The following is an 18,689-nucleotide window of genomic DNA, read 5'->3' on the forward strand; positions in this document are numbered from 1 at the left end:
TTTTTTTTTTTTTTTTTTTTTTGAGACAGGGCCTCCTGTAGCCCCCTCAGCCTTGAACTCAGTGTGTAGCTAAAGAGACAGGCCTATCCCTGCTTCAGCCGGTCTAAGTGATGAAGGTGTGCACACGTGCGCATGAGCGTGTTTGTGTGTGTGTGGGGGGGGGCACCTCTTTTTCGGTGAGAAACGCCGTTTCAAGGCTACAGGGCAGAACGTGATAACCGGAAGCCAGTTGCTGCTCCACAGACAGACAGACAGACATGCAACCACACAATTACAGTCATACACATCGCATACTCTCAGATACACACACACACACACACACACACAGAGACAGGCACACGCATGTGACGGCGGAGAGACAGACAGTCTCTCTCTCATGGACACACCCAGGAGGACAGACAACCACACAAACACACACACACACACACACAGCCGCACACTTTCCCCCTGGGTGGTCTGTGGTTTTCTAGGTACGTGTGCACTGTGAACGCAACCTCGTGACGAGCACAGAGCACACGTTTGTAATGGGAAGTGGCCTTGCAGCGAGGGTCGTTCAGGCTCCAGGCTGCTCTTTGTTTCCGTTTGGGGACCGGTTTCACGGTGCAGGGGGCGGCTTTGAACCCGTCCTCTGCCTCCCGCCAGGCCGCCCCAGCCCTGGGACTGAAGGCCTTTGCCAGCGCGCCCAGCTTAACTGTTCCTCTAGTGTAAGCTGTCTGAGCTGCGAGGAATTCCAGTTTATCATCAACAGCGCGTTTAGTTAGCCGGCTGCGTCACCCTGGCCTGTGTTAAGTTGGCACAGCGAAGGCAGCGCTTGTGAAGCTTCTCGCTGCTGCTAGAAAGCATCTGCGCGTCTCCTGGGAAAACGTTCTATGCGGTAAACAAGTGAATAAATCAGATGGATTCGTTTCTAAACACCAAGCAGTCCGTCCTTCTGTGGACTCGGAACCCATCCCTTAGGGACGGCTGCCAAACGCCTGTGGGAAAACCGACTGTGACAAATTGGCCATTTGGGGGAATTGACTTCTGGCCAAACTGGAGTTTGGCAGCTGCCTAGGGGGAGTCGGACTGGCCAGAGGAAGTGAAAGTGAAGTGGTTTGCTTCCAGAAAAGTCAGAATCCACAGAGACTTGTTCCTCTTGTCTGTTTCTCCGGGACGGGGTCTTGTGTCGCTCAGGCTGACCTCACATTAACCTTGTAACTAAGGTGAGAGGGCAGAGGAAGGCGGAGGGAGCGGCTGAGGCTGGACGAGGGCTGCATGCCCGGGGAAGCCGTCACCGGGGAGGACAGGGGCTGGTCGCCCTCCCCACCCTGCCTCCCCCCTCACCATTGTTGTGTCCCTCGCAGAGCAGCTGCAGGAAGCGGAACAGATCTTGCGTGAACTCATCGTCTGCCATGACTTTCTCTCCTGGGTGGGAGGAAGGGGGCGTGGCCCGGGGGGGGGTCAGGCGCGTCGGGACACAGCACACACATGCACACAGCCCGTGCGCACGGCACACACAAGCACAACAACGTGCGGGGTGCTGGGAGCAGCAGGCATCGCTTCAAAGACACTGTGAGGGCCACGGGCATCCAAGATGCCAGCGAGGTCTGCGGCCGGGGGCCTGAGGGGCCTCAAGTGTCTTTCTACAGCAGCGGCCCTCCAAGGTCACACTTGTGACACCTAGGAGTGAGCCAGCAGACACTCCGCGGCCGGAGGAGCCCTGGGCCCCACTCCGGGCTGCGGGGGGTTAATGGGTTATAAGGGTTGGGGGTGGCACGCGAGGCTCTTAGCCGGGGAGGGCAGGGAGGAGATGGGATTGAAAGCCAACCAACTGGCCCCAAAGCCTCAGAAGCAGCCAACCCAGGAGAAGCGGAGGGGAGGTGTGTCAACATGGTCCAATCAGAATAGACATCTGAAAGAAGCCAATCGTGGTGGCTGTGAGGGAAGGGAACGGGCCAATCAGAGCAGGCGCAGGGGGGGCACGCGCGGCACCAATCAGAGTGGCTGCCTCCAGCGACCCGAGGCCCACCCGTCTGGGTTTGGAACGCACCGCGCAGGGGGGAGGGGAGGGGCGCGGAGGGCTCGCCCCACCCTGGACTGGGAATCTGGGTCTGGGCCCCCAAGAATATCCAGCGGAAAGGGGCCCTTGACTGTCTTTTCTAACTTCTGGGTCACACAGGGGCAAACTGAGGCTTGAATGAATGACTGATTCGTAATGTCACCGGCCTCTGGACCCGGGGATCTCAACCTTCTCCGGGGTCCCCTGGGGGGGCCACCACCCTGACTGTCCCAGATCCTCAGCCCCGGGGGCATCGGGGGTTAGAAGGGGGTGGGGGTGGGCGCAGCACAGCAATGGATGGCAGGGGAATTACCGTTCTGGCGATTGATGACTGGGGCAGCCAACAGGATGGGAGGAGGAAGCAGGAGAAAAGAGGAAAAAGAGACAGAGACGGACAGAAGGACAGGGACAAGGGACAAGGACACAGACACACAGAGAGAAGCAAGGATAGAGAGAAAGGGCCATGAAGAGACAGAAGGGCGTGAGTTAGCAAGGATGAGGAATGAGGGGAAAGCCGAGGGGGAGAGAGGGAAATAGGGAAGGAGGGAGGGAGGGAGGGAAAGAGAGACCGAGAGAGAGAGAGAGAGAGAGAGAGAGAGAGAGAGAACCAACACAGGAGAGGCAGGAGGCAGAGGTCAGAGGTCAGGGTGGAAAGTTAGACACGTCAAAACACGGCAAAGAGGAAGACTCGATTAACCGGATTAGGGACATTAATGAACAGCAACCAGAATGAGACTTGGGGCACGTGGAGGGTGGACCATGTGGCGATGGGTGAAGGACACCCAGGGGTGGGGCCCACGGGAGGGGGAGACCCCGGAGGGATGGGGGGCGGGATCTCAGGACTGGGGACCACAACCCTGGGGGAACCTGAGGGGACTCTTGGGAAGAGGGTGCCTTGGAGGAGCGGGCTGTGGGCAGGCAGGGCCTGGGTGGAGAGGGGGCTCCCGAGGAAGGGGACGCCCCAGGGGGAAGGGCGCCCGGAAGAGGCTCTCACCAGTTCCGTCCTCGTTCACCATGCCCAGCCCCTCCGCCTTGTTCTGCCTCTCGAAGGCATTGAGGTCCAGGACGCTGAGGGGAGAGACGGTGGGGGTGGTGAAGGCCTGGCAGCCCCCACTGCGGCCAGGGAGCGGGGAGGACCCCCAGTGATGGTCAGAGTAAGCAAACCCGGGGGCTGTGCCCCTGCCCCGCCCTGCGTCCTCGGCCACACCATTCCACCCTTCAGGAAAAAACTCAGCTGACAGCAGGAGCGGGGAGAGGTAAGTGACGGCAGTCACACCGCTGTGGTCGTGTTAGAGAGCCCAGGCGCGCTGCTGTGACCCTTCCTTGGACTGTCAGTGACCTCCCGGTTCCCCTGTCTGACCCTGTGCTGCTGCTCTCTTCACCCTTTTTTGAGGCAGGGTCTCATGGACCCCAGGTTATCCTTACGCTCTCTGTAGGCCTCTCACCTCGGCCTTCTGGGTGCTGGGCCCCAGGCGCATATCACATCTTCCTACCCTCTCCTCCATGTTGGAGAAGGAGCCCAGGCCTCGCGCAGCCTGGGCAGGGCTCTGCCACCAAGGAACGATACCAGCCCATAACTCAATTCTTTCCTTCCTTCCTTCTCCCCTCTCTGTCTGTCTGTCTCTGTCTCCAGGGCTTCTCTGTGCAGCCCTGGCTGTCCTAGAATTCACTCTGTAGACCAGGTCAGCTTTCGGCTCATAGAGATTCCCCTGCCTCTGCCCCCCAAGCGCTGGGATTAAAGGTGTGCACCGAGACCACAACGCGACTCACTCTCACAGCTCCTGACAGTCTGCCTTCCACGTCAACCCCCTAGTCAACGCTCTGGCATCTGCCCTCCTCTGCCTCGGTCCCTTTCCCCAGCCCAGGAGGGCCAGGAGAAGAGGGGAGCCCGGTGGGAGGAGAGCGAGCTGGACGGACAGAGGTCCCACCTGCACGTCTGCATGAGCGCCTGGATGCTCTGAAAGAAGCCCACTTCCTTCTTGTCCTTCAGGTAATCCAGCATTTTCTGCAGCGGAAGTGGCAGGAGATGGGGGGCGCTGGAGGCCCCTCAGGGACCCCACCCCACCCCACCCACTCGACTCTCTTCCCAAGATCCTGTGCGTCCGTTACCTGCTGCACTTCCGCGTTACCTCCATTGAGAATGGAGATACCCAGCTTCAGGGTGGAAGACACCATGGCTCCCGTCTCTCCTGGGGGGAGGCAAAACAAACAAACCAAAATCTCAGCCTCGGGGCTCCACCCACCAACCAAAAACAAGCAAAAAACCCTGCCACCGTAGGGACACGGAGGCAGGAGATGAACTGTGCACAGACAGGGAGTGTGTGCGACCGAGGGGTGGATGGGAGACTGGTCGGCTGGCGTGACAGAAAATCCCAAAGAGCCAGAGCGTGTTTGCAGGTCAGAGGCATGCAGGGTCAGCAGGGGGTGGGCGCGCCGGGGCGGTGTGCTCACGGGGGAGGGGGATGCCTGGGGTTTGGGGGGGCACCTTTGCAGGCACTGATCATCTGCAACACCATCTCGGCGGCACCCCGGTTGTGTAGCCGGGACTGCTGGTACAGGAGCCTTTGCTTCTCCATCTCCTTCTCCTGGCGGGGGGGGGGGGCGGGGGGCAGGTTTCGGTGCTCAGCAGCCTAGCCGGGGTCTCCCCGGCTCCAGCCACATCTGTCACTCTCCAAAGGTGACATCCCTCCATCCCCAGGGAGCTCACATCCTGTCCGTGTCCCGTACCCGGCCCAGAGTCCACGCCATCTGTGAACAGGCCCCGGGGAAGAGCCCCGTGTTCCTGTCTACCACTCTCTAGGGGAGGCCGGCACCCCTTCTGTCGGGGAAGTGCTGGCAGAACCCGGGCTCTCATCACCAAGAAGGATCACAAACCCATCCACGCCACACTCCTGTCTCAGACATCTTGAAACGTCACTTAATGCTCACCTCAGTAATCCCCACCACCACACCTGCTTCAGATAGTTAAATAAAGGACCGTGCTGGTCAATTCCTGATTTGATTTGGGGCTGGTTTGTTTTGACAAAGGTTTTACGGCATAGCCCAGGCTGGCCTGAAACTTCGGGTGAGCCTCCCGCCTCAGCCTTCCAAGTGCTGGCCTTACAACCCTGGCTCACTAAGCCCAGATGATGGATCTGGGCTTTAAATACATTTTTAAAGAAGTGTTTATTTCGCGTGTGCTCCTGAACGTCTGTCTGTACACCTACCGCACGCAGTGCCCGCAGAGACCAGAAGAGGGCACAAGAAACCCGGGCCTGGAGGTGGCTGTGAGCCACCCCGTGCGGGTTCTGGGAACTGAACCCCGGGCCTCTGGCAGGGCAGCAAGCTCTTAGCCCCTAAATAGCTTCCTTCCTCTCTTCTGGAAGCAGGCACCACTGTGCATCCCAGGCTGGCCTCGAACCCGGGGTTCTTTTCACTCGTACTCCTGAACTTCGGCCACAGCCACGTTTGTCTCCGTGTCTTTCGCCCGAGGCCTGGCTCTGTTGCTGCTGCGTGCCCGGGTACGGCTCTCCGGCCTCGTGGTGAATGAACGGGAGTCGGGAGCCCCCAAACCTTCCTCCCCATCCCACCTACCTCAAAGGACACTTCCACCTCCTCCTCTTCACCTTCTTCGCCATTTTCCCCGCCCTCCTCCAGGTGGCAGCTCTGAGGAACAGCAGCGGGTGGTGAGCGTGAACAAAGCATACCCTGCCCCCCCCAACCAGCCCCCTCCCTTTGTGGGGGAGCGCCCCAGAGGGCAGAGTCAGGGCTCACCTTTGCCATGATGTCGGCGTAGGCCATGTACAGGTAGTCCTCGTCCAGTTTGCTGAGGAAGTAAGCGGAGAGACGGACCTCATGGTGGCCCTTACCAACTTTATTTTTCTTAGTTGAGATGAGGTCTCCTGTGGGCCTCAAACTCAAGACGTAGCTGGAAGGACCCTGGGCATCCCATCATGGCGGCTGCACCTCCTGAGGCTTGGGATTTCAGGTGTGGGCCACCATGCCTGGTTTTGAGGGTTCCGGGGACTGCACAGGGCTTCACTCAGACCAGACGAGCAATCGGCCAAGCTGAGCCACAACCCCAGCCTTTTGTTTTGCTGTGTGGCAGATTCTGGAGATGTAGCCCAGGATGGCCTTCAACTCTTCTGCCTCATCTTTCTGAGAGCTGGAACTACACCACGCCTAGGCTGAGGCCTCCCATTTGTATAACAGCTTTTTGTTGTTGTTGTTCTTGTTTTAGCAAGCCAACAGGTGCTCTTTGTGAACTAACCAACTTATCTTCACAGTGGTCCTATTGAATAGGTATATTGCCAGCCTTACATTTTACAGATGTGGAAACTGAGTCACAAAGATCTTGACTGGCCAAGGCCGAACAGTTTGCACTGGAATTCAACCTACGTAGACTAACTTCAGAGTCACAAGTCTCCCACAAGTGGAAAACAAGACACTCAGCTTCTCTGGATCCCTTGCAGCTATAGGTGGATGTCAGAACCTTGGCCTTGAGCTATGTGCATGAGCTTATCAGGGACAGCTTTCTTTACTGGAGAAAAAAAGGTTTAAGGGCTTGCTGGGGGTGGGAAGGGGGACTCCCCCTTCTTCCTGTCTGGCACGTGGTCCTGATATGATTAGCCTCTGCTACACACACACACACACTGCCGTGCCTTCCCAGCCACGGTGGACTGGAATCCACCGAAGCCATAATCCAGAACAAATCTCTTGTAACAATATTCAGTTGTGGCATCCCAGGCTGGCAAACCCAGCGTCCGGGAGGGAGGCAGAAGCGAGGCCATGGTGTCTCAATGAGAACAAAATCAGGTGGGGTGTAGAGACGCATGCCTTTTGTTCCAGAGCTAAGGGGGCAGAGGCAGGAGGATCTCTATCTCTGTGAGTTCCAGGCCAGCCTGGTCTACCGAACTAGTTCCAGATGGGGCTACACAGAGAGATACCTCGTGTCAAAAGGGGAGGTGGGGTGGGATTGGCAAACAGTAGATACAGTAAGCCTTCTGGTCATAAAGCTCTCGGTCGCATCAACAGCCTGCTTGTGTCAGAGCAGGCGTGATGGGTGAATGGACAGGTAAGGTTATGTAACAGTAAACCTTTCCTAAGTTGCTTCTGCCAAATATGGTGTTTACAGTGGCACAGAAGGAACTAACAGAGACCGTAAGACTCAGGCTAAGACTGACAGCCTAGAAAGTCAGGCAGAGCATGGGTCCCAGTCTGCCACCCTGCCCAGCCCCTTGACTTCACATTAGGTGAGGAAAATAAATCTGCATGTGTTTTCAGAGTGAAAGGAGTTGGTAAGAGGGGCCTACAAGCAGATGAGCCAGTGAGTAAGTCACGTGACTGCTATGGCGTTGGCCATAATAAGCACTTCAGAGTGGGTATGCCACCATTAATCTCCAATTTTTTGTTTTTGTTTATTCAAGACAGGGTTTCTCTGTGCAGCCATGGCTGTCCTGGAACTCTCTCTGTAGGCCAGGCTGGCCTTGAACTCACAGATCCACCTGCGTCCGACTCCGGAGTGCTGGGGTTAAAGGTGTGCCCCAATGCTGCCTGCCTGGCTTGATTTTAACTTTTATGTTTTTTGAGACAAGGTCACTCTGCGTAGCCCTGGAACTCACTGTGTAGACCAGGCAGGCATCAAACTCACAGAGATCTGCTTGCCTCAGAATGTGGGATCTTAATCGCAAATGCTGGGACCAAGGGCGAGGGCCACGGCTGTGCCTGCCTAATTTTTAAATCTTAAATTTTAAATTATGTGCACCATATACATGCAGTTCCTGCAGCGGCCAGAAGAGGGAGCCAGACACCCCCAACTGGAGTTATGGAGGGCAGCTTGCAGTTATCTGTGGATGTTGGCACTGAACTGGGGTCCTCTGCGAGAGCAGAAAGAGCCCGAACTGCCGAGCCATCTCTCCATCATCCTCTCCATCCTCATCAGGAAACGTCTCTACTTTAATCTAGTAGAAATTTTTCGTGTATATTGATCCCCCTTCCCTAACACCCCCATCTTTGTGGAACAGCCTTATTTCCGTTGTTCTGCTGTTCAGCTCTGGGGGCTGAACCGGGGCCTCTCGCTTGCCAGGCAAGCATGCTGCTATCGTGCCGCCTTACTGTTTAGGGAGACGTGTTCTCCCGCTAAGCCTGCCTGGTATCTTTGTGAACCCCTCGGACAGGAGGGGGTCTCGTGATGCGTTCAGCCCTCGAAACAGTGCGCTGCGGCTGCCTGTCCTCACAGTGATGCTGAAAGGTGGGATGGCTGGGCGGTGAGATGGTGCAGAGGGCAGAGGAGCTCCAGGCAAGGAAGGCCGAGCTTGATTCCCGGGCCCCACACACGGTGGAAGGACCAGGCTTCTGCAAGCTGCCCTCTGAGCTCCACGTGGGCACACGTCCACACACACGCACACACAATAAATAAATGAATAATTTAAAGGCTTTCTTCCTTTCTTTCTGGGCCTGGGGAACGTTTCTGAGGCGGGGGGTGGGGGTGGGGGGAGACCTCACCTCTTTTCAGTCAGAGCCGTGCGGCTGAAGTGTAGGACCAGCTGGTGGAGGGGGTCCGGTTTCTTCTCCTCCACTTCTTCCTCCTCTTCCTCCTGCTCCCCAGCTTTCTGGGCGGGGGAGTGGGGTGCGGGCTGGAGAATGGTGCTTTGGGGGTCCCTGTCAGTCTACTATCATAGCCTTGCTGGACTAGAATTTTGTCTTCTCTCTCTCTCTTCTTCCTTTTTTTTTTTTTTAAAGATTTATTTATTTATCATTTATACAATATCCTGTTTGCACGCCAGAAGAAGTCACCAGACCTCACTGTAGATGGTTGTGAGCCACCATGTGGTTGCTGGGAATTGAACTCAGGACCTTTAGGAAGAGCAGCCAGTGCTCTTAACCTCTGAGCCATCTCTCCAGCCCTCTTTCCTTACTTCTTTCTTTGCTTTTTTTTGTTTTTCTAAGACAGGGTTTCTCTGTGACAGGGTTTCTCTGTGTAGCCCTGGCTGTCCTGGACTCCCTTTGTAGACCAGGCTGGCTTCGAACTCTCGGCGATCCGCCTGCCTCTGGGATTACAGGTGTGAGCCACCGCGCCCCGCCCGGCACAGGTTTCTCCAAGGAGGGTCCCCTAGTCCCACGGGCACTCCCCGCATCCCCAGGCAGCCCCCAGCTCACTGATAGGTCATCTATCATGCGGTCCTCAAAGCTGTGGTCCTCGGTCAGGATCCAGGAGGCCTTGTAGCTCTCCAGGAACATGTTACAAGCTCGGTGCCTGCAAGGCAGAGGTCTCCAGACCACTGAGCCGCCCCTCCTCCCGTCCCCCGCATCCCTCTCCTTCCCCGTTCCCCGCTGGCTTACGTGGGCAGATTGTACAGGGGCGTCATGCGGAAGCAGGCCACCACCGCCCGCCGGCGCTGCTTGGACAGAAGCTTATGCCACACCGCTTTCTTGGACTTGTAAGGGTGCTCCGTCTGCGGGGGTGGGGGTGGGGGTGGAGGGGGACAGTCTCGGATCGCGGCCGTGGCCCCCACAGCCTCCGGGAAGCTGCGCTTGGTGCCGAGGGCGCAGCCGCAGGGGCACGGGGGCTCCACCTCCGGGGGCCTCACCCTGGTCCTGTCACACTTGTTACACTTGTCCCTTTCCCCAGATGCACACGCCGCTCCTTCCACGCGAAGCCCCAGCCCCGCCCCGCCCACAGTCCTCTCCAGAGCCGCCGCCCCCAAGCTCCCACCTGGTCCAGGTGATAGAGCACGGCGGACACTTCCTGGACCCTTCGCACGATTTTCTCGGGGTCGTCGGCGTCCTCCTCCCGGCCCGGGACGCCGCGGTACAGAGCCATTTGCCAGCGGAGAGACGGGGAGCCTTCCACCTGAGGGGGGTAAGGCTGGCATCGTGAAGGCCCTTCCTGCCCTCTGACCCCTCTCTCTCCACCGCCAAGCTTAGGTGGGTGTGCGACAGGTCACGGGGTCAGGGTGCTTGCTGCCAGGCCTGAAGACCTGGGTTCAATCCCTGGACCCACGTGGTAAGAGAGAAGGAAGCCCTGCCAGCCCCTGACTTCTGCGTGCATGCCCAGACACACTAAATACAGAAATGATTTTCTTAATGTCCCCTCTTCCATGCCTGGTGCTTCATCCCTCTCCCCCCACTCCCCCCGCCCCTGCCCTGCAAAGGGCTTACCTTTCCCTGAAGGTTAAGGTTGTTTTGAAGAAATTCACGGACCTCCTCATCTGTATCTTTCTGGGAAGACAAGGACACTGGGTCACTCTGGAGGCCTTGCCCTTCCCCCTCTAGGCCTGGCACCCAGGACTTGATGAGGAATGTCTGTGGGTGTGACCTGGGAAAAATGAGAACGTAACTGTGGGCTGTGGACAGACAGATGTCTAGAGGGAGTCACGGGCTCACCGTGTGTGCGTGTGCGTGTGAGTGAGAGTGAGAGAGAGCGGCGAACACCATCAAAAGGCCCAAAAGAGGGATTTCTCAGGTGCTGTGTAGGATTGGGACTTTTGAGGTTCAGGGAAGGTGGGGGAGGGGCTATGACGGGAATTGGCATTACAGGAAGGTGGGAAGGTCAATTAAGTGTCCCGGCTGCACAGGGCCAATGGGAGAGCTAGCTGGGTGAAGGGCCTTAGGGGTCACGGGGCTCCATAGCATCCTTAGGATTCAGCATCTCCCAGGAAGTTGACATTGAGGAACGGCCTTTGGAGCCCCTGGAAAGGGGTCACTGCAACCCGAGGGGAGAACCCAAGTCTCTTCAGGGCCCTGGGGGCGGGGTAGAAGATGGCAGGTGCTTAGAGTGATGGGGGCAGAATCCTAGACTGCTTCTTGGGGTTCCTGAGGCTGACAAGCATCTTCTTGCCATTCTACGTGTGGGAGACGTAGGCCCCAAGGGGCTTTCTTGGGGTCCCAGCTAGCTTAATAAGGTCTGGGGGTTGGGTTAACTGATCTTGGGGATCCTCAAGACTTCAGAGGTTGGGAGTGGTGGTCCTGGAGAAGGGGACATTGTGATTCTGAGAGGCAGGGCTTTGAAGGGTCATGGCCTGAAGACAAAGGGAGGTGAGCAGGACGCTCTTAGGACCCCAGACCTTCAGTCGGGATACTCGGGGAGTTACAAGCAGTTCAGCGAGTCTCAGGAGATTTAGGGGACACCTTGATGGGGAGTTCAAGGACTCCAGGTATCTGCGAGGATCACCAGTTTCGGCAGTTTTAACATGGCCAGTGGGTTCTACAGAGCTTATGGGGGTCCCCTGGGTCTCTGGTTGCATTTGGTTGAAAATGTTTTCCTGAGGTGTCTCGGGCGGAGTCCTCAGCCCCCTGGGCCCAAGCTCAGAGCGTCCTGGAGGGGTAAGTGTTGGGGATTCTGCAGAGCCGTGGGGGAGCCTACAGCAGGATTCTGAGATCCTTGATGGGCTCCTAGGGGTGCCGTGGGGTGCTAGGGGCGGGCCGGGGGCACCGGGGGGGGGGGCTGGGCAAGCACCAGTGCGTAGCGGGCCTTGGCCAGCACGATGAGGTCTTGGTCCGTGGGGGCACACATGTTCAGGCCGATGGGCAGCATCTTCTTGAGCGTGGCCACAATCAGGGAGGTCTGCACGGAGTACCGGTCTCCCCGGCGCTTCTTCTTGGTGCGCTCCTGGTCCGAGCCACCTGACTGTGGGGACACAGGGCTCAGTGCGCCCAAGGCCCCAGCCTGGCCCAGCCCCAACCTACAGCCTGTCCCACCACCCGGCTGCTGACCTGCCCACCCAGCAACCCTCCCTGACATCTATTTCCACCCCAACCTTGCTCACTCTTGCCCCAGCCCAGACCACAGCCTTCCCATCCCCCCACTTCTGACTAGAGCCTTGTATGCCAATCTTCCCATTTTCTCCAGCGAGCTCTAGCTCCTCACTAGAAAAAGTTCACAGAGCCCCGTGTCTACCATGCTCCACGCCCCACGTCGCCTCCCCAAACCAAATTTCCAAAGGACAAAACAAAGATGTGCAGCCCATGAAGAGCCCCAAGACACAAGATAAGTTGGAAGAAAGACAGACACTGAGAGACTGAGGCAGAAGAGGGCGAGAGGAGACAAGATGCAAGAGAGATCTGGAAAGATCCGGAAGCCAAGTCACCACACCCAGAGTCCCACAGCCACGTTCTGGCGTCCCCTCCCTGGGCAGGGCCGCTCCAGTCATGCCAACAAGAAGTCCCGGTGGCAAGCTGCGGCCAGAGCCCCATCCATGGCAATGCTGAGCACGGCCCAGGAGCCAGACACTGCCCAAGGCCCACATGCAGCGGTTCTGAGGCTTTAAAGAGTCCTGGGCCTGGGGCCTGTTGGGCTGGAAGCCACAGGCTCACAAAGATGACATCTGGCAAGAGGCACACAATCCACGACCATCACTGGGTTCTAGCCACGTCTATGGGATTCCAGAGCCCAAGACATACGTCTGTGCACAGCCAGGACGGCCCCAACCATGCAGCCGCCCCCCCCACCCCCCGGAACTCAGCCCGCAATGCATGGCGGAAAGCTAATCGTTGATTTTTTTTTTTTTTTTTTTTTGGTAACAACACCAAAAAGAAAAAAAGAAGAAGAAAAGAAAAACCACCAAAACCAGAAAGAAATAATTCAACAACTTGTCAAAAGCGAAGAGTGGGGGAAGGAGTGTGTGGCTGGGGAGGAAGAAGACAAGGAGGATGGAGGGTGGAGGCCAGGAACTGAGGACAAACGGTGGGGACGGTGGGGACAGGGACGGGGGTGGCGGTGTGAGGGGTGGGCTTTGAGTGGGAAGAGGTATTAGCCAAAAGCCATGCAGAAGGTTCCAGGTGTGGCCTGACCTGTACGTCTCCCGCCTGCTTCAACGGTGGCCGACAGAGACAAGAAGGGTTACCCCAGCCCGACAGAGAGCCCACACCCACCTCCGGGTCGCCCTGGCTGCTCTGCCCCACCCCCACTTCCACACTGTGACTTTGGGGGGATGCTGTTCTTTACGACCACGAAGAGGGCAGTTGTGAAAGGAGAGAAAAGAAAGGGAGGGTGTGGGTAACAGGGAGAGAAGGACAGAAATGGGAGACAGAGGGATGTGGGGGAAGGAAATGAGGAAACGGAGGAGAGAGATGAGCAAGAAGGTGGGGAATGGGCTGGAAGAGGAAAGGGGGGAGGTGAGGGAGGAGGACTATAGGGAGGCAAAGGAAGAGGAGGAGGGTAGGGAGGAGGGAGAGAAGGAAGGTGGGAAGGAGGAAGAGGAGGAGGTAACAGGAAAAGGAGGGTGAGGAAGGAGGGAAGAAGTATCAGGAGGGGTAGGGGTGGGGAAGGGAAGGAGTGGACTCTAAGAGCTAAAGGGAATGCGAAGGGTGGCTGGGTCCAGAGGGTTGAGGGGGCGGTCCTGGAGGGTGCCCCCCCCCCCCCCCTCCCGCTCCTGCCCTCAGCTCTGCTAAGCACTCGCCTTGGCCATTTTACTTTTATTGTCAGCAGTCAGAAAGGACATGTTGTTGATCTCATTCTGGACCACGAAGTTCTGTTCCTCACGCTTAAAGTTCTGGGTGGGGGGAGCAGCATGGGGCTCAGACCCTGGGGCTTAAGGAGAGGAGAGTGGTAGCTTGAGGATGTGGGGCTTGGGTGGGGCTCACACAGGGATGGGAAACTCACGTGGGACTTGGACCAGTAAATGAAGATCTCTCCCACCATCCTGAACAGCTCCTCGGCGTTGGGGTCGGGCTCTGTCAGCCAGTGTGCCCTGGGGTCCAGGAAGGAATGGGTAAGGAGTACAGGGATGCCGGGGAGGGCTTCACCCAGAGAGAGCCCAGGGGAACCGAGAGACATTCAGAAGGTGGGGTGGGGCGGGGGGATATGGAGTGATTTAAAGGAACCTGGTCAGCTCAGGGAAAATTTAACATTTCAGACTTTTCATCCAGGGTCACGCTGGTAGCCCTGGCTAGCCTGGAGCTCACTATGTAGACCAGGCTTGCCTTAAACCCACAGACCCTGCCTCCTGAGTTCTGGCATGAAAGGCCAGAAAGAATTCAGGGGGACTGGGAACGCACCGAAATCCCCCTGCCTTAGCCACCTGAAACATATGCCATCACACCCAGCGTGGAATTTCCTCAAATTTCCTAAGCACTGTGAACGGCGGCTAACTGATGCTGTGAGCAAAAGGATAGACGTCTCTCTGGCATATCGCTGCTTTTTAAAAGGCGAGCTCTATATTGCTGTGCGTATAGTGAAAAGGCTGTGACGTCCAGCGTTGGGGGAAGGATAAAGCTTCATACAGCTGGGCATGGCAGCACATCTGTACGCCCAGCTCAGGAGGCTGAGCCAGGAGTTCGAGGGCAGCCGGGCCTCACAGCATGTTCCAAGCCAGCCTGGACAACGGGAGAAACTGCTGCAAACAGAGCCAGGAGTGAGATGGGCTGCGGAAGCCTTCGCTGTGTGATGCCAAACCTTCTCCTCTTCTTTTTCTCTTTTTGAAGATTTATTTGTTCTTTACACAGCGTTCTGCCTGCACGCTAGCAAACAGCAGCAACAATGAAAAACAGTGATGAAAGAGTGACGGATCACAGCTCACGCACGGTCACGGTCTGGGGCGGACATCAGTAATCCGCCACAGAGCCCAAGGCAGGCTCCAGTCCTTTACCTCGGAGTTCAGGTGATCCAAATGGTGCACCTGATTTATTACCTAGCAGGTGCGTGTGTCTCCTTAAAGCCTGCGCTCTTGGGGGATTATCGGCAGGCCAGATGTCACCAATATTCCTCCTCTCCAAGGAGGAGGGCCTGACCTGACCGCGGCCTTGGCCACACAGGCCAGGGGCCCGGCTCTACACACGGGCAGACAGCGCTGGAGGGAAATAAGTCTCCCTAGCCCAGCCCGGGTTCTGGGGTTCCAACTCGGGCCCTACCGCCAGACCCACTGGGCCGCCTCCCCAGCTCATCAGCCGCCGGGGCGGCGGGGCGTGCCCGGGCGGGCCGCGCTGACCTGTTGTTGTCCACGTAGCGGATGAGCAGCGGGTAGAGCGCGTACAGGTCCCGGCAGAGCACGGAGAACTCGTCGCGCACCAGCAGCTCGCCCTCCTCGGCCTCCGCCTTGGCCTCCAGGCGCAGCTGCTCCTCCTCGGCCACCACCTTCCCCGCGCGCTTCCTCAGCCGCCCGACGGTGGGGATGAAGTGCGAGCTCAGGAGCTCGGGCCGGGCGCGGCTCACGATGGGCTGCGCGAACACTGCGGGGGGGCGGGGCTGCTCGCGCTGACCTCTGCCCCCCCGCGGGCCCCGCCCCCTCCCGGCCCGCCGCTCCCCGGGCCCGCACCGGCCAGCCGCTTCATCCAGGACGCCTCGTCGATGCCCAGGTTGTTGACGATGATCCGGAGGATGTTCCCCAGCAGGGAGTTGAGGTGGTCCGAGGTGACCGCCGTGCAGGGCGGGGGCGCCCCGGCGGGCGGGCCCGGGGGGGCGGCCTCGGGGCCCCGCTCCCACCAGCGGGGCAGGTAGCTGCACAGCATGGGCAGGGCGATCTCGATGACGTGCGGCATCTCCGTGTAGCGCGCCCCGGACTCGGCCAGCCCCCCGATGTCCGCCATGAGCCGCTGGAGCACCGGGATGTCGGGACACATTTCCTCCACGCTGCTGGGGAGCCCCAGGACTGGGGTGCGGGGCAGGTCAGGCCGCGCCCACGCCCACCGGGCGCCCGTGACTCTCCATCTCACCCTCCTGCACCCCGCTGAAACCCGGTGGCCCCCAGCTACTCCACACGAGGAGCTGCGCCGTCCCTAAGGGCACACTCGAATGACCTGACCCCACTCCGAAATACACCAACTCCTGAAGCAAGACTCCTTTTTTTCAGTCCAGACAGGCTCTCGGGCAGGCCCTGAGCCCTAGAATCACCGAGGTGCAGAGGGGCTTGGAACCCTGGTGAGTCTGTGTCTTTGTTTCCCTTTGACAGAACCCAGGGTGGCCTGAAACCCAGATCCCACCTCAGCTTCCCTCCCAGCTCTAGACTCCAGTTTCTCCCCCTGAGACCCACAGCCCACCGGGACACTGAGTCTCATGTAGCCCAGGCTGGCCTTGAGCTTACGGAGGAGGGAAGGCTGACCTCTGCCTCTCACTGCCACCACGCCCGCCCGGCTGGGGAGCACAGCCTCCTGACGGGGCGTTTTCTGCCACCCCCAGCCGGCTCCCCCTGGGGCTGAGAAGACGGGCTGTCTGCTTGTGGCTCGTCTGCTCTCCTCTGCATCTTGCCACAGACATTGTGAATAAAACCCACGCTGAGCACCGGCCCCTCAGACTCAAGGATGCTACGAAGGACCTGATCCCTAAGCCTCACAGTACCGCTCCAAAGTGGCCCTCACAGCTCCAGACCTCACCCATCACCCCCTAGTTCAGCGGGGTGGCCCAGACGGCCCTTACGGCATGGCCAGGACCCCGCAAGCCCTGGCTCTGGACAGGACCCTCCCGGAGAGCTCTCAGCCCCTCACAGCCCAGATGGAGGGCCGCACCGCCCCCCCCCCCCCCGGATGGCTCTCCCGAGGCTCGACAGCTGCCCCAGCCCCCACTACTCACTGGCCCGCTCCCTCGGAGACTTGGTGGTGTAGACGGAGCAGGCGTTGTACTCATTCAGCTCAGGCTCCAGGAACGCCACCGGCATGGCCGCGGCTAGGCAGGCCAGGCACTCCCCGAGGGCGGGCCGCAGCCTGGGAGGAGGGCAGCCGTTACACTCCCCTCCGCGGACTCCTGAGCCCAGCCCGCACCCGCACAGAGGCGCCCCTCCGGTCCTCCCCGGAGCACAGCTGCACGCGCAGCCCTTGTGCGCCCTTCACCGTGTGCCTGGCTAAGACCCGAGCGCAGACGGAGAGGAGCGCAGACCGAGACCGAGCCGGTCCTCTCCAGTGGTCCCTGCATGCTGCTGCTCCTTCCTTCCCTGCGTCTCCTGCCAGGTCAGGCTTGCTTCCCAGTCCTCAGCCAGCGAGCCTCTGCTTCCCCCGCCCTCTACGTCTGCGCCCGCCCTCTCGTGGCTCCTGGCACGAACTCCAGCCTCCCTCGGATAGTGGCAGGCTCAAGATCTTCACGCGTCCGGCTTTGCACCCTCACCCCAATTCCCATGCTCCCCCCACAGCCTCAGAGAGCCTACCCAAGCTCAATTTTACGTCCCGTTTTCTTACTTTTCCACGTAGGGGTTCCTAGTGGTCCCCAGGGAGTAGATGCTGCACAGCGTTCGGTAGCAAGAAACTTGGACGTCATCCACTGTGAAGGCGGAGAGTGAGGGCCAGGTTGTGCCTGCCAGGCCCGCCTGCCCTCGCCACCCGTCACCACACGGCTGGTGGGTGAGGAAGCCAGAGGCCATCTATGCTTCGTGGCTCGGCCACGAGCAGCTCTCCTTGGTCCCCGGGGAGCCCGAAATGTAAGGTGGGGTCGTCGTAACACCCTCCAGGATCAAATGATGTCTCTGTCTGTCACTGGTTCTGTTTTGTGATGCTGGGGATGGACCCAGAGCCGCACAGATGCCAGACAAGTGCCCTACCACATGGTGGAGGGAGGGAGCTAACTCCCTCAGCTCGTCCTTGACCTCCACACGTGCACCGTACTGACAATTTACACCACATACACGCGCACGCACGCACACACACGCACACACACTAAACAAATGTTTTAAAACACCCCAAATTAGAAAAGATTCTAATTTCAAATCAAGGGTGAGTTCAGGCATGCGATACGATAGGCCATAGCCTAAAGCCGTGGGATCCCTGCAGGACACGCCCACTTTTTGTTTATCTGTTTGTTTGCTTGTTAGAAGCACCAGGGCCTTCTACGGTCGGGATGTAAAGGGTCCCCACAGAGATCACATGTTGCAGGCTGGGTCCAAGGGTGGTAGTGACATTCAGAAATGGAACTATTGTGGTCTGCCTGGGTCAGATTTTGAAGGGGAGGAAGACTATGGAAGGTGGGCCTGGTTGGAGGAAGCGGATCCTTTGGGGAAGGTCATCTGGAGGTAGATCTTGGCCGCCGCCTCTCTGTCTCAGTGTCTGTGATTCCTGGCTCCCACAGGTCAGCCACTTGCTATCTGCTCCTCCTGCCGTGACGCCCCCAAAGTAATGGAGCCAAATCTGAATTATCCCAGCTGTCCTGAACTAGCTCTACAGACCAGGCTGGCCTCGAGCTCAGAGATCCGCCTGCCTCTGCCTCTCCAGTGCTGGGGATTCAAGGCCTGCGCAGACAGCCCAGTGAGAAAGTCTAACTAACAAGGCTGCTTCTAGACCATTCCTCATGGGAGTTGCGGCAGCTCCTCATTGCTTTTTGCCTCTTCTGCTTCCTGGAAGAGGATGCCAGGGGAGGCGCTTTGCAGCATGAGAGAAAGGGAACATTTCAGAGAAGTCAGGGCAAGGAGATGGAGGAACTTGAGCTTCTGACCTTAGGACTTCATGGTCTACTTTGGGGAGTGCTACATTTGAGAGAAAGAAACTTCCAGCCTGTTCCAGTTACACTGATTTGGAGCCACTGTATCTGGTACAAGCAGCTGAATCTACTTTATGTGTGGTGCTGCAGATGGAACCCAGAGCCTTGTGTATGCCAGGCAGGTGCTCTATGGCTCAGTCACTCTCCAGCCCCTCACTGGGGCACTCTAGGCAGGGGCTCTACCCCTGAGCCACACCCCAGCCCCTCACTGGGGGATTCTAGGCAGGGGCTCTACCACTGAGCCACACCCCAGCCCCTCACTGGGGGATTCTAGGCAGG

At 58.5% G+C, this 18,689-nt stretch overlaps 1 protein-coding gene across 1 annotated transcript in view; it reads right to left on the reverse strand.

Annotated features, from left to right (window-relative positions):
- Window positions 1-18,689, reverse strand: part of Ryr1 (ryanodine receptor 1) — a 109,492-nt gene that overhangs the window by 32,361 nt on the left and 58,442 nt on the right. The window contains exons 64-84 of the mRNA XM_055594688.1: window positions 17,120-17,201; window positions 16,521-16,651; window positions 15,271-15,603; window positions 14,944-15,184; window positions 13,620-13,707; window positions 13,417-13,509; window positions 12,809-12,823; window positions 11,475-11,645; window positions 10,178-10,237; window positions 9,732-9,869; window positions 9,359-9,471; window positions 9,176-9,272; window positions 8,522-8,628; window positions 5,792-5,843; window positions 5,612-5,683; window positions 4,524-4,623; window positions 4,148-4,227; window positions 3,967-4,043; window positions 3,033-3,106; window positions 2,352-2,369; window positions 1,324-1,404 (exon numbers count right to left, since the gene is read on the reverse strand). Coding sequence (XP_055450663.1) covers window positions 1,324-1,404; window positions 2,352-2,369; window positions 3,033-3,106; window positions 3,967-4,043; window positions 4,148-4,227; window positions 4,524-4,623; window positions 5,612-5,683; window positions 5,792-5,843; window positions 8,522-8,628; window positions 9,176-9,272; window positions 9,359-9,471; window positions 9,732-9,869; window positions 10,178-10,237; window positions 11,475-11,645; window positions 12,809-12,823; window positions 13,417-13,509; window positions 13,620-13,707; window positions 14,944-15,184; window positions 15,271-15,603; window positions 16,521-16,651; window positions 17,120-17,201 — 2,223 coding nt within the window. The remainder of the gene's footprint in view (window positions 1-1,323; window positions 1,405-2,351; window positions 2,370-3,032; window positions 3,107-3,966; window positions 4,044-4,147; window positions 4,228-4,523; window positions 4,624-5,611; window positions 5,684-5,791; window positions 5,844-8,521; window positions 8,629-9,175; window positions 9,273-9,358; window positions 9,472-9,731; window positions 9,870-10,177; window positions 10,238-11,474; window positions 11,646-12,808; window positions 12,824-13,416; window positions 13,510-13,619; window positions 13,708-14,943; window positions 15,185-15,270; window positions 15,604-16,520; window positions 16,652-17,119; window positions 17,202-18,689) is intronic.

The sequence above is a fragment of the Psammomys obesus genome, unplaced genomic scaffold (assembly GCF_907164565.1).
Source record: "Psammomys obesus unplaced genomic scaffold, mPsaObe1.curated_primary_1811, whole genome shotgun sequence".
In the NCBI taxonomy this organism is placed as follows: domain Eukaryota; kingdom Metazoa; phylum Chordata; class Mammalia; order Rodentia; family Muridae; genus Psammomys; species Psammomys obesus.